General features: G+C 44.5%; 1 protein-coding gene across 1 annotated transcript in view; it reads left to right on the top strand.

Moving 5' to 3' along the window:
• The first annotated feature begins 460 nt into the window (after positions 1–460).
• AK5 (adenylate kinase 5) overlaps positions 461–14,930 on the top strand; it is a 359,252-nt gene continuing 344,782 nt past the window's right edge. Inside the window, exon 1 of the mRNA XM_077450424.1 lies at positions 461–924. Within this exon, the coding sequence (XP_077306550.1) occupies positions 865–924 (60 nt within the window). The 5' untranslated portion in view covers positions 461–864. The remainder of the gene's footprint in view (positions 925–14,930) is intronic.

Raw genomic sequence — 14,930 nt, 5'->3', positions numbered from 1 at the left:
TATATATATATATATATATACGTGTGTGTGTGTGTATATATATATATATATAATGAGTGTGTATATATATATATATATATATATATATATATATATATATAATGAGTGTATAATGAGTGTGTATGTGTATATATATATATATATATATATATATATATATATATATATATATATATATATATATGTACACTTATAGATATATACTTATATAGATATATATATAGATAGATATATTTATTATTGTATTTTATTATTATTATTTATTTTATTTTATTTTTTATGTACATTACAGGAATATATTTTTATATACAGTACTTCTGCTAAGGAGTAGACGGGTTGAGCCCTGTGGGAATTAGATACGAATCAGATGATCCTCCTGACCTGTAACTTGGATGTGTCAGTATATAAAGAGATGAGTTGGATTCCCTGCCCGCTCATTAAGCGTGTTCAGCAGCATCAGCAGCCAGACTGCACCTAGTTGTGATGAGCTTTGTATCTGGTAGCGTTCAGCCAGCTCCATGCAGTAGTCACATAATGATGATGGTGTGGATGTAGCCGGTGTGTGTGTGTGTGTGTGTGTAGTTATTCGGCTGGGGGGGTGACACGAGGAGGACTGTGCATGTGTCAGGGGAGGGCTGTGTCTCTGGGACAGGAGGAGGACTCGCTGCGAAGGCTGCTTGGCTGACGACCAACGTGATTCGTGCCATTGATGCGTGGACACCGGTGTGACTGGACATTGATGCGTGTGTGGAAATTAGTGGCTCAGGGCTGAAGATTCTCAGGCTGAACTGAACAGCAGAGAGGAGCCTACAGCTCCCCCCAGCTTATCCTCACCCTCCACATCTACTGTCTGCAAGCCTCATCATGAACACCAATGACCCCAAGGAGTACCTGACCAGGAGGGAGATACCCCAGCTTTTCGAGGTAAGGAGAGCACCCATGTGACAACGCACAACCCGCCACGCAACATAAGGGTTAACAATCAAACCATCCTTGATTGTTCATTGTGTTATTTATTTTTTTGTTGTTGTTTTTTTTTTTTTTTAACTAAAGAAAGCCAAATCTGGATGCTATGGGTCACCACATCCTTGATCTCTTAAATACATCACATTGTGCTAACTGACCCTATTGTATTTCCAATTGTTATAAGCCCGTAGGTACAAATTTAACGTGCATATCTATTTATTTATTACACTCATTTATATAATATTGACCGTTTACGCAGTGCTTTACATACTGTACATCACCTCTGTCCCTGTTCTCAAGAAGCTTACAATCTAAGGCCCCTATCTCACATGCATACATACACATACTGGGGCTCATTTTAACAGGAGCCTACCAGCATGTCCTTGAAGTGTGGGAGGAAACATGCAAACTCCATGCAGATAGTGTCCTGGCTACGATTTGAATCAAGGACCCAAGTGCTGCAAGGCAGGCGTGCTAAACACTAAGCCACCAATATATCCAGAAAAAAAAAGACAGATCCCCCACATACACATAAGCGATGTGGATGCAGGGATCTCCGCCTCACCGCGATATTGTAGTCTGACAGCGGGGACTCCTCCACCTCCTCCACCTGTCAGAATACACTTATCAGCGCTGCAGCCATTGGCTGCAAGCGCTGATCAGATGCTGTTTTTTTCAGGGAGCACCGTTCAACAGATGCCGGTCTAACAACTGACCAGAAGGGTACACGCAAACCGAAATTCGTCCAGCTCCTGCTGAATTTTGATACGTGCACACCCAAATTTAGTCAAAGCATAGAGGAAGTCTGTGGACTGTGTGCCACGCTTGAGGTTAATTCTCTAGGCATCTAAAGCAGCCTTTTTCAACTCTTTTTTTTTTTTTTGCATCTAGGAACCCTTGAAAAAACTTTCTGGTCTCAGGGAACTCATGCTAATAATTGCTATATCTACAGCTCAGGGTATATCAGTGTGATGGACAGTGGAAATAACAATTCTCACATTGTTGGTGAATGGAAAGAATGCCCCTTACATTGGTAGTAAGTGGGAAGAATGCCCCTTACATTGATAGTAAGTGGGAAGAATGTCCCTTACATTGGTAGTAAGTGGGAAGAATGTTCCTTACATTGGTGGTCAGTGTAAAAAATTCCCCTTACATTGGTGGTCAGTGGGAAGAATGTCCCTTACATTGGCAGTCAGTGGGAAGAATGCTCCTTACATTGGAGGTCAGTGGGAAAAATGCTCCATACATTGGCGATCAGTGGGAAGAATGTTCCTTACATTGGTGGTCAGTGGAAAGAATGCCCCTTACATTGGTGTTCAGTGGGAAAAATGCCCCTTACATTGGCAGTCAGCGGGAAGAATGCTCCTTACATTGGTTGTCAGTGAGAAGAATGCTCCTTACATTGGCGGTTAGTGGGAAGAATGCCCCTTATATTGGTAGTCAGTGTAAAGAATGCCCCTTACATTGGTAGTCAAGAGGAAGAATGTTCCTTACATTGGTGGTCGTTGAAAGGGATGCCACTTACATTGGTAGTCAGTAGGAAGAGAGCTCCTTACATTGGTGGTCCTTGCAAAGAATGCCTACTTTCGGATAGCTAAAAAGGTAATTTACTTATGGTTACCTCTCTGAGAAGCAGAAATTGCTCATTGTTCAAGGAACCCCTCGATACCTCTAGAGGAACTCTAGGATTCCATAGAACACTAGTCAAGAAAGGCTGATTTAGAATTTCACATAAATGGTTGTACCTGTACCCAAAAACATTCCCTTCGCTAGTCAGTCAACAAAATATAAGAAAAATGCTTGCAGGTGCAGAGAATGCTGCATTGTATTGTATGCAATTGTTGGATCATTCTATGATAACAAAACAGACGTGAATAGATTGTGTATATGACAATGTATGGCCAAAAGAATTACAGATCCCACCCCAACAATTGATTTCTTTAGCTACGTCCGTCTGCTGTAAGGATCATTTGTTACTAAAAATGTTCATAATTCACACATGACTTGACTTGTAGCTACGTTCCTTCATTCTCGTGTATCTGGGGTAGCCTTGCTGTGCCACCTAATGACACAATGTAGCAACGTAACTGATTCCTTCTAATCTGCTCTAACCTTGCCCAGAAAAACAGTGATGGCATTTCTTTTAATAAATTGCAGTTGGCCATCACAACAAGTAAAGTCGGCGTTGATTACTCTGACCTGAAGGAATGAAAGGTGGAATCCGAATTATGGATTGTTATATGTAACGGAGCAATTTAAATAAATAGTTATCTCTTGTCAATTGCTGGAAGATCCCAACCATTATAACTTACAAAATGTCAATTCTTATATTGTCAGTTGATTTCACACTGTATACCAGGATCAAAGCATTTATAAATTGGGGCTAATTCGCACCACACAGCCCGGGTTACATAGAAATATAGAAAAGTCCATTGAGTCTGACAATATTTTTTTTTTGTTAAAGCGGTTGTAAACCGATGGACATTTTTTTATATATTTTTTTTTTGCACCTGAAAGGTAAAGGCATAATGTGCTTGTATGCATCGCATACTAGCACATTGGTATTGATTTACTAAAGGCAAATCCACTTTGCACTACAAGCGCACTTGGAAGTGCAGTCACTGTAGATCTGAGGGGGAGATCTGAAATGAGGGGAAGCTCTGCTGATTTTATCATCCAATCATGTGCAAGCTAAAATTCTGTTTTTTAATTTATCTTGCATGTCCCTCTCAGATCTACAGCGACTTTACTTCCAAAATGCACTTTCAGTGCACTTTCAAGAGGAAGTAAACCCTGGTGGGTTTTACTTCCTCTTTGATTCCCTGCAAAGGTAAAGCATAATGGACTACTACGCATCGCATAGTAGCCCATTATGTGACACTTACCTGCAGGAGAAGCCCGCAATGACCCCGTCTTCCTTGCTAGTAGCGAGCATCCATTCTTCACCCCTCTTCCTTTTGGGGCCGTGAACTCCGGCTCCGTGACTGGCCGGAGTCGCGTGACGTCACTCCCGCGCATGCGCATGGGAGCTGCCTTTAACGGCATTACACAAGCTAGAAACTGCACAGCGTGCCCTTTCTAACACCGGCGCATGCGCAGAAGAAATCGCCGTGAGGCGATTTGCAAATATCTCCTAGACCGTGCAGGTCTGGGAGATATTTCAAACACCTACAGGTAAGCTTTAATCTAGGCTTACCTGTAGGTTAAAGTGGTTGTAAAGGGTTTACAACCACTTTCAAGTGCATTTGCAGTGCACTTGTAGTGCAAAGTGGATTTCCCTTTAGTAAATAAACCCCTTAATGTTAAACTTGCCTTAAAACAAAGCTCTTCCAGCACCGAGATGTCAGCGCTTTGGCCAGGTAGGGGCCCCGTGATTTCTAACAGCAGCCCTGGCGGGGGGGATATTCCACCCACTGGCATGGGATTCGGTTGTTCCGGTACAGCTGGAAGTGTGCCAGGAATGCACGGTCAGTGTACATTCAATAGAAAACAGCTAACAGGCAGGCAAGTTTGTGTTATTGCAGGGGAGACAGCCTGCCTGCTTGCAGTTTTCTAAAAGTTAGGTTTAGTTCCACTTTAATGTCATTCTAAGGGTTATTTTCAATCCTTTTTTAAATCTTCAGCTTTCATTAAAATAACACCTGATGCTCCAGCCATGAAAGTCCATGTTCAGCTACCATATTTCTCCAAAAATAAACCCAGGTCTTATATTAATTTTGGCAACCAAAGACACAGTAGGGCTTATTATCGGGGTAGGTTTTACCATGTGATGTGCTGTCTTTTCTCCTGCTCTCTCCCTGCCAGACAGGAATCCCCAGTGTGAACCGAGTTAACAAGCTTGTAAAATCCCATAATCCACTCTATTACAGTAGTATGTATTGTACAATGTGTGTATCTCTGTAATATATTTTTGCCAAACACCTTCATTATAGCGCCACTCTGCGCTTGCATGACCCACCTGAGTTTTCTTCCCCGCTCTGAGCACTGCAGGGGGGAGGGGGGAGATTCCCCGCTGACAGCCGGGAGAAGAGGACGTGAGCAGCGGGAGGTCAGCTGAATGGTGAGCGGCGCTGTACCGAAGGTATTTGGCATAATTATATTACAGAAACACATATTGTACAATATATACTACTGTATTAGAGTGGATTATAGCATTTTACAAGCATTTAAAACTAGGGCTTATTTTCCAGGAGGGCTGCAATATAAGCCCTATCCCGAAAATAACGCTAGGTCTTCCTATGACAACTATTTCCCAATTTCTTTCCTACGTTATCTCCTTTCACAGGTGCCCCTGGTTTAGACTATAAGGAGCCATGCTGGCAAACATTGAGCAGGCATGGTCCAGCATAGTCACCATCAGAAGGCCGGTCCAGAACAAGGCCACTGGAGCAAGTGCATGTAAACAGGTATTGTCTGAAAAGGCTCTTTCAGGCTGGGTTCACACTTATGCGAATTGGATGTGGGTTTCCCTGCATCCAATTGGCATGACAGGAGACTGTGACCGACTCTCAATGGAGCCGGTTCACACAGCTCTGGGGCGGCCACGGTCCGCACTGGAAAAGGGTCCTGTGCGTCTTTGTCTCAGTTTCAAGTGGGAATGCAGGAAAAAATTCGGACCTGAAATGGAGAACAACAACGCACCGGACCCCCTGCTGCGACCCGCAGCTGGTGTGAACCCGGCCTTACACTTGTGGCGGACTATGGTGCCCTCTTCAAAGAGATCTGTGTTCAGTTTGCTTTTCAGGGGGCATTTGACAGTCATGAGGATGCATTATAATACCTGCTCACCGCCTTATTCAACCCTTTAATGCCACACTACCCATGCCCCAATGCATACGGTTGCTGCGCAGCTCAATTGCACTTAATGGGCACGGTTGACAGGTGGTAGCACCTTCCAAACTCTGCACCCTGCATTGAAAAATGCCCCGTCCCGCATAGGCGTCCGCAGGTAGGGGCAAGGGGGGTCAAGTGCCCCCCCCCCGGAATCAGGGATCAGATCTTAAATTCAGCACAGTTCCATCACTATTAGGGTGACACCATCAAGGTGCTGTCAAGCCCCCCTATCAGTGTAGTGTGACTGCGGGCTCTTTTCCCTGCTCAGTCCAGCAGAGAACTCGGCGGCACTGTGACAGGAGAAAGGCGAGCTGCGGGCTGTCAGGTTTCCCCCGGTCACCCTCCCTTTCTCCTGTCAGGGAGAAGAGACGACAGCTCTCACCAGGTTCCCCGCCCAGCTTCCTGCCCACTCCGTTCCTTCCCTATTGGCCACAACCTAGGGCCAATCAAAGGAGACTAGTAGAGGAGAGCATCATGGGACATGTAGTCCCAAAGATTGGCAGCCCCATTTTTTACAGGGAGGAGTCTACAGCTCGATCAAGAGAGAGATTGAGAGACTGCAGCATGGAAAAAAGGTAAGGGAGAGAGCGCTACAGGAAAAAGAACGAGGGGTGTGCTGGGCAGAAGTCAGAGAGAGCTACACTGCCCCGTGCCACCAGAGAGCCATGCTTTCCAGTGCCACCGGAGAGAGGCATACTGCCCAGCACCGCCAGAGAGAAAAAGACAGAGCCACTGCCAGGGAACAGATATACTACACTACTGACCAGGGTCGCCCCTGGGGAACCCAGAGTGAGCAATCGTCAAGCCGGAGGGATCACTGCTGTAGTTTCGCTGGGTCTGGTAAGAGGGTCTGTCGGCCATTATCCACTACTTATGTTAGGGACTGTACTATGTCTGCAGTCTCTGACCATGATAATGTGATAATGACATTGTCGAAAAAGGGCGGCGCATGGGTGACCCTAAAATTATGCCCCCCCCCCCCCTGAAAAAAGTTCTGCGGACGCCCATGCCGTCCGGCTGTATTTTGCCAATCTGGGTGGCAGTAAAAACAAATGGCTAATCTGCCCATCTGAAAGGAACCAAAGAAGCTGGGAGGAGGTCAGCAGCAAAGGAGGAGGAAAAAAAGGAAAAACGTTATTTTATAAATAAAATAAAAAAAGGCAATTGTTTATGATACAGGGTGCTATCGCAAACCAAATGTTGTCAGGGAAGCGTTGAGATTGACTTTATGGTCCGCTTCACATCACATTTCTCAACGGCATTCAACGTGAGTGTGCAGCAATTGCATATCAAGCACGTGGCTAATAAATCTGCAAGACATATTGATTTAAAATCAGTTTAATTCATTTACCGCTAACCTGCTATCATTAATTGTTAACCCTTGTCAATAAACTCATTAAATAGCTGTTCCATTGATTGCGTATGAGGATTTAATGCCCATTTTCTTGACGCCGTGTCCTTGGTACAGTTGTTAAGTGGAACCGTTGGCAACAGATTAACCCACGGTGTGCCAGTAGGTTGGTATTGTGTACCAGGAATATGGTCTTTATGTCTGTGCACAAGACTTACAGTTTTATCGTACTGTTGTAGTTTGAATCCTGCTCACATCCAGTTCTAAGCCTTTTGTAGACTGAGAGCTAGAATGTATGTATTCAGATTTGAGGGCACTTGTTCTACAATGAAGGAGGAGGGTGAGGGAGGCAGAGGCTTTACTTCTTTCTTCCAATAATAAAGGTTTGCTGTATAAGGACTACTTCAGCACCACATAGGGTTGCCGCTTTTTCTTCAAGCCAAACTTGAACACTTCAGCGGCACACTTAATTTTTTTTTATTTTTATTTTTTTAGGCAAACGCTGTGGACTCCGGTGTAAAGAAGAACTCTGATGTAAGAGGGTTTCTGCTCACCAAAACCCTCTTTGCATCAGAGTTCTTAGCATTCCTCCTTAAATTAGAGTTCCCAAAACCACCCTTGCATCAGAGTCTGCAGAGCACCCCTTAGCTTAGTGTACTCGCTCAAAGGCAGGAGATAAGAGGGGGAGACTTCAGTCAGAGACAGTGGATGGTGAGCTCACTTATCTGAGGATGGAGGCTCAAGCATCAGCACCTTTCATCCACAATGTATCTGCCGGCTCCTGATCTTTACATCTAAGAATGAAAAGGACCTGGGGGTCCTAGTATATGATAGGCTCAGCAATGCCAAGCTGCTGCTAACAAAGCAAACAGAATATTGGCATGCATTAAAAAGGGAATCAACTCCAGAGATAAGACAATAATTCTCCCGCTCTACAAGACTCTGGTCTGGCCGCACCTGGAGTATGCTGTCCAGTTCTGGGCACCAGGGCTTAGGAAGGATGTACTGGAAATGGAGCGAGTACAAAAAAGCGCAACAAAGCTAATAAAGGGTCTGGAGGATATTAGTTAGAGGAAAGGTTGCGAGCTCTGAGCTTATTCTCTCTGGAGAAGAGACGCTTGAGAGGGGATATGATTTCATTATACAAATACCATACTGGTGATCCCACAATAGGGATAAAACTTTTTTTTGCAGAAGGGAGTTTAATAAGACACGTGGCTACTCATTAAAATGAGAAGAAAAGAGGTTTAACCGTAAACTACGTAGAGGGTTCTTTACTGTAAGAGCAGCAAGGATGTGGAATTCCCTTCCACAGGCGGTGGTCTTAGCGGGGGGCATCGATAGTTTCAAGAAACTATTAAGCCCCGTACACACTATCACATTGTCTGCTGAGTTTTTCCTTCAGATTTACCAAAACCATGTAGTAGAAGGGCCTGCCTGATTGCATACACATTGAAACTCCTAAGGTTTGACCTCATATTATATGGTTTTGGTAAATCTGAAGGAAAAACTCAGCAGACAATCTGATAGTGTGTACGGGGCTTTAGATAACCACCTAAACGACCGCAATATACAGGGATATACAATGTAATACCGACATATAATCACACACATAGGTTGGACTTGATGGACTTGTGTCTTTTTTCAACCTCACCTACTATGTAACTATTTCCTGCCCACATATCCCCTTTCTTTTTTTGAGTCACAGCATGCCGGGGATTGGAGTGTGGGCAGTCAGACACAGAGGGGTAGGGGTCGGAGGAGGAGGAGCAGATCAAGCCCTATCCTGTCCATGTGGGGGAGGGGGGGGGGCTATATCAGTTCTGGGCAGTGTGAGGGAGCATCACTGGCACTCGACTTAGACAGCTGCAGCCAGCCCTCCAGACGGATGGCGACCCTGGTGATTAGGGTGTGTTCAGGCACACCGGGTTGGTTTTCACGCCTATGCTCTTAGCAGTTGTGGTATATGGTTACTTAGGTAGCCACAGTCCGGTCTGAATAATGTGTCTGGGATTACAGTGGCTCTAAAACCCGGACCCATGAGTCAAAACCTGAACTGTCCCGGTGAATCCCGGTCTGGTGGCAACCCTAGTTCCTTGTGCCACCATATTTTTACCTATTATCATGACTATATACTAGCAGGATAGAATCAGCCATCAATCAGAACCTTAGGCATTACTGTTCTTATTACTTCCATTATGTTATTAGTACTACTCCTAGCTGTGTTTTCCTATATAAGGCAAAGCAACAGATTTTCCTGAAGAGACCCTGCTGCCTTTCCATTCATCTCAACAATAATCTTCCCATAAGAATATATGTTCATTTAATGTACGAGCAGAGGTCATAGAGTAACTTTTCTCTATAGAATGCCGCCTTCTTTTTTATTAAAGGTAAATATTTGATTCCAAGCAGAAGCAAAGTGCTGTCATTGAGCTCTTGGCGAAGGATATTGGTGATTTCCCACTGTGTGGTTTGAATTCAGCGCTGGTTTCTTCTTTATCCCTCTGAGCACATTGATCTTGTTAATGGTGTCATCTCTACAAAATAAATGTTTTGTAGCCTTCTGTGGATGTCGGACAGCCTGCATCCCTCCTTCAGCAAGAACTCAATGATATGCAAAGAGAGAAGGAAGGGTTTTTAGGGACTTTCAGGAAATCATGGCCTGGTAAGGTCACACATTTCCATCCCTAGGGACTTTAAATGAAATAATGGCCTGGTCAGGTCATATATTTCCATCCCAATCTAAGTAATGGGGAGGGATTTACATCCCAAAAGGGGTGGGACTTTACATGAAGCACGTGACAGCAAAAAAGTAGTTGGGTGATCATAAGGTAATTTTATTCACATGATACTAGAACATACAAGTTATAATCACAAAATACGTGTAACCATACATAAGATACATAAGTGGGTAATAAAATATATAAATATACACTGTAATGTTCATATCAATAGTAAGATGGTAAACAAGGTAGTAACAAAAAATAGAACAATAATCACATGAGGTGAGACCTCAATAAAATTCCTTAGTTCACCACAATCAGAGTCGGATACAACCATAATTAAACGATATTGCCTGCAGGACCTAAGGCTTCACTAAGCCTGTAAAGATGAATAATTGTTCATATTGTAAGAGGTCTGAATCAGAAGAATATACGAACAGGGTGAATGGTGGCTCTATGTGTTTTGTGGCTTTCATGCCACTCGTCAGGAGCAAGCACGTGTAATATCGGTATCTGAAAGGACATAAATATAAGCAAAGACAGGATGGGCAAGGGCGGAAATAATTAGGGGTAAGGTGTAGAAACCCCCACATCTAATATATATACTCACTATTGTTCTAAATAATGATGGTGTGGTGGCGGGACACCGCAAGCCATCCAGGGTACCCCCAACCGGGAGCCGCGGCCGGGAGCCCCGCAGAGACGAAGCGGGCACAAAACGAGGCAGGCACGGGAACCGAGGCAAATCTGTGAGAGAAGTGGTAATTGAATCGTCTGGATATAATTGCAGTGCGGGGGAGTGAAAGTGAAGGGTTGAAAGGCGGTGCTATTGAATGCATGAGTGAAGGGCGAGGCAAGGTTGCCACGAGTGAAGGGCGAGGCAAGGTTTCCACGAGTGAAGGGCGAGGCAAGGTTTCCACGAGTGAAGGGCGAGGCAAGGTTTCCACGAGTGAAGGGCAAGGCAAGTTGCCACTAGTGGGAGGTGAAGAGTGAGGAAAGAGCAGTTACCCCACAAAAAATAAGTGGGGTACTAGGGAGTGAAAGTAAGGGACATGGAGCCCATACTGAGAGGACCAATAGGAGGGAGTGAGCGGACAACATAAGAGGTCAATGATGGTACATTGCTTCTGCTTGGAATCCATGATTTGCCTGCAGTGAAAAAGAAGAGTTACTATAGAGAAGGAATTACTCCATCAACATATGAAATTTGAATGACCTATGTAAGTTAATGAGAAAGTTATGCCCGCCTTTGCATTACTTTGAGTGCAGCCCTCATATTTCATGCATGCTCTTTACCTGTAAAAGCCTCCCTTGTGTAGATATCCAAAAGCTCTGAAACTGGATATGATGACAATAGCCCCAGCAAACTCAGATCTGTCCCTCTAGTGACACTCTATAGAAGTCTTTCTAAACCTTTTAACCCAAGAAAAACCCTAAAAATATATATTTATTTGCGGTCTCTGAGAGCCCATGCTAAAACGAATTCATTGGGGGGGCAGCCGTAAACTGCCTACCTTAAACGCAGCTGAAATGATTATTGGTAGGATGCAGCTGGCTCTGCCAAGTAGCATTGGCCTTGGAACTATGCTGGCACCATCAAACTGAAGATCAAACAACCGCATCTCAAGGAACCTCTGGAAAAACCTTAGGGTTCCATGGAACCCTAGTTGTGAATGGCTGCCCCTTTGCTCCTCTTCCAGCTGCTACATAAAAGGCTATGTGGGGAGAAGATGCTGGGCCAGCACAGACAGTAATTATAAACTCCCAGAAGAGGAAAGGGTTATGAAGTGCAAGGAGCTGTGGTAGGGAATTTACATTTTTAGAACAGATTTTCTCAATCAGGGTTCCAGCTCCATGGAACTGTAGAGTTCATTCATAGGTTGTTGCGGGTTTCTCATCGACTTCCCAACTGATGATGCCTGCCTGCCAGCAACGTGATACCGTCTTCTCTTTGAAAGCAGCGGCGAGCGCTTTTAACCCCTTCTGGGGGGTTAAAAGTTTTCCGCTAGCAGCGCTTTACCACTATTGTCTGCACCGCCCCAGTGCGAAAGGCAGGGCTGCTGTTACAATTCCTGGGGCCCCATACTACCTTCCTAACAGGGCCCCGCTCCCTCACCCCCCAGAAAATATCAAATGATATTTTTGCTAAAAATACACTAAAATCTTTATTATATGACGTTTACTGGCCCTTCTTCTCCACTCTCCATCCTAAGACATCCCCTTGTGTGCATGCAGCAGCTGCTGGCAGGAGAGGAGGGAAGCCGGCCAAGCTGCGGGGGAAAAAAGAGTGTACTGGGGGGGCCCAGAAAACAGAGGGATGAGGGGAGCGGATCCTAGAACTGATCCCCCTGCAGCACAGCACAGCTGGAGGGAGGGAGCCGAAGAGAAGCTGGCAGTGCTGCAGGGGAAGGCAGAAGAGGATCAGTCTCTGCAATAAGGTAGTACAGCTGGCCCTCCTGCTCAGCAGGTGCTCGGGCCCCCCTTTTGAACTAATGGGGCCTGGGCCCAGTACAGGAGGGCTGGCTGTACTGCCTTATCAGCGGCCCTGGCGAAAGGGGTCTAAGGGAGGAAGAGCTTCAAGTAAAAAGGAGAACCCCTTTAAAGTAAACTTGTAATGAAAGAGAGAGGCTTCTTTTACATGGGCATTGATCTAATACAGGCGATTGTAAACGGACACATGTCTGCTCCATAGAGGGCAATGGATGGTCCGATCAGGTCCGCCTGAAAAACAGATAAGCGGACCTCATCAGAACATTTTTTGCCCTTTTATGGAGCAGACATGTGTCCGTTTACACTCGCCTGCATTGGATCCAATCCACCAAAAACAAATGGATTGGAATATGTTCCCCATCCATCTAGCGGATCGGACGACAGGCAGGTGTAAATGGACAGGCGGTCCGATGTACATCAGACTTCCCATAGAGGAAAGAGGGCCGTGTCTGCTCTGCATAAGCGGAACACGAACTTGTCATCCACCTTCTCAGCGGGGATCAACGGACAGATCCCCTGCTGAGCAGGCGGATCCGCCCTGTGAAAGGGACCATAAGGAGGCTGCAATTGCTGATCCTCTTCTAAAATGCTAGTTCAGGAAGTGTGTTACTGGCAGGATCACCATGCGATAACGGAGAAAAAAAGCCTAAAAAAAAAAACAAATGCAGCCACCAATTTAGGAACTTTTTAAACTGTAATATATTACATTTTTGGTTTAGATACACTTTAAATACCAGTATAATTCATTATAGAACAGATTCCCGCATTCTTACAGTATCATTAGCAGCTTTTGTAATAATATTTCTGTAACCCCTGGCTTTTTAAATCCCATTTATGCTAATTTAATTAACTTTATACCAATGGGGCCAGTTCATTCTAAGCGTATTAAATTTTAATCAAACCAAACTTTTAAGACTTTAAGTATCTGATTATCTACTTCCTACAGTTTATTTTTTTTCCTGTGCTTCATATTTTTAGAAGAACCATATTTGTGAGTGTGGCAGAGCACCCTGAGCATAATTATATACTGTACATGTGTTTCTCCCTTTTTTCCATTTTTTTTTCTTGCTCTTCTTTCTTTTCTTTTTTTTTTTTTTTTTTAGTTTTATGTTTTATTTTACTTTTCTTTTTTAATGTTGGATTTTTATCTGCATGGGTTAAAAACTTGATTTGTCTAGTGTCCTGGTGCCTGCCCTGCATCCCCAGGAGCCCCAGGCAGCCCTTTGGCACTCATTCAGTGGCCCCCAGGGCCCCTGCAGGCAGTCTATGTTTTGGTGTTTGCTTAAAAGGTAAATCCTATTTTGTGGGAGAGAAATTAGCAAATAAAAAAAAATATATAGCTTACATAATTGGGACATAGTGTAATTGAATGGTATTAAACATTCCCTTTCCAGCTCCTGTAATTTTCTGTAAAATGCAATACATTATGGCTACCCGGAGGCATGCTATACACAGATGGTGTATGGAATGCCCCACAGATATGTAATTTCCTGCTTGTGTGATTGGCTCACTGATTTTCCCAGAAGTCTGCATTAAAATACAAGTCAGATTTTGAGCATCCCCTGCAACAAATGTCATTTTTGGAAATCATGTCTAAAGGGATGCAGACTCTTTAACTTTCCTCATTAGAGCCCTGCAGGTGCAGCAGCTGACTGATAGTTTTACCTACTTCACGCAAACCGCCATCATTGTACGTCGATATTTTGATGTTGAATACCGGGGTTATGGCAACAGACAGCTGTTGGCAGCTGACAACAGTGGGCGGTCTGCTTTCAGATAAAAGTGGTCTTCACGGCGGATTTGCTGCCAGATCACTTTTATTGGCGGCAGGAGAAGTGCCCCCTCCCGCCATGCTCCGGACGATCCGATCCTCTCCCGTCATCATCAGTTTTGGCCGATATGTATTCTTCTACATACTGTACTTTTGGTAGTAAAAAAATCGCAAAAAGCGTATATTGATTGGTTTGCGCAAAAGTTATAGCGTATAGTTATAGTGTCTACAAAATAGGGTATAGGTTTATGGCATTTTTTTTTGTTTACTAGTAATGGCGGTGATCTGTGATTTTTAGCAGGACTGCGACATTGTGGCAGACAGATCGGACACTTTTGACACACTTCTGGGACCAGTGACATTTATACAGCGATCAGTGCTATAAAAATTCACTGATTACTGTGTAAATGTCACTAGCAGGGAAGGGGTTAAACACTAGGGGGTGATCAAGGGGTTAAATGTGTTACCTAGGGAGTGTTTCTAACTGTGGGGGGATGGGACTGACTGCAGGAGGAGAGAGATCCCTGTTCCTAATCACTAGGAACAACAGATCTCTCTCTCCTCCCCTGTCAGAACAGGCAGCTGTCTGCTTACCTTGACAGATCCCCTTTCTGGCTCTCTGTGGTGCGATCGTGGGTGGCCGGCCCCTATCGCTCTTAATGCGGCCGACGTACACCTACGGCGATTCACCCAGGAGAGCCAACCTGCCGCAGTATAATGGAGGCGGCTGGTCCTTAAAAGACTAGTATAGGTTTGTTTGTTTTCCCCTCTTTTATGCTTGCCTAGGTGGATACAG

Source organism: Lithobates pipiens, unplaced genomic scaffold (genome assembly GCF_037356315.1).
Source record: "Lithobates pipiens isolate NorthernLeopardFrog02 unplaced genomic scaffold, aLitPip1_a1.2 Scaffold_23, whole genome shotgun sequence".
Taxonomy (NCBI): domain Eukaryota; kingdom Metazoa; phylum Chordata; class Amphibia; order Anura; family Ranidae; genus Lithobates; species Lithobates pipiens.
Note: the sequence above shows the minus strand (reverse complement) of the source record. Positions and strands in the feature narration are given on the sequence as shown.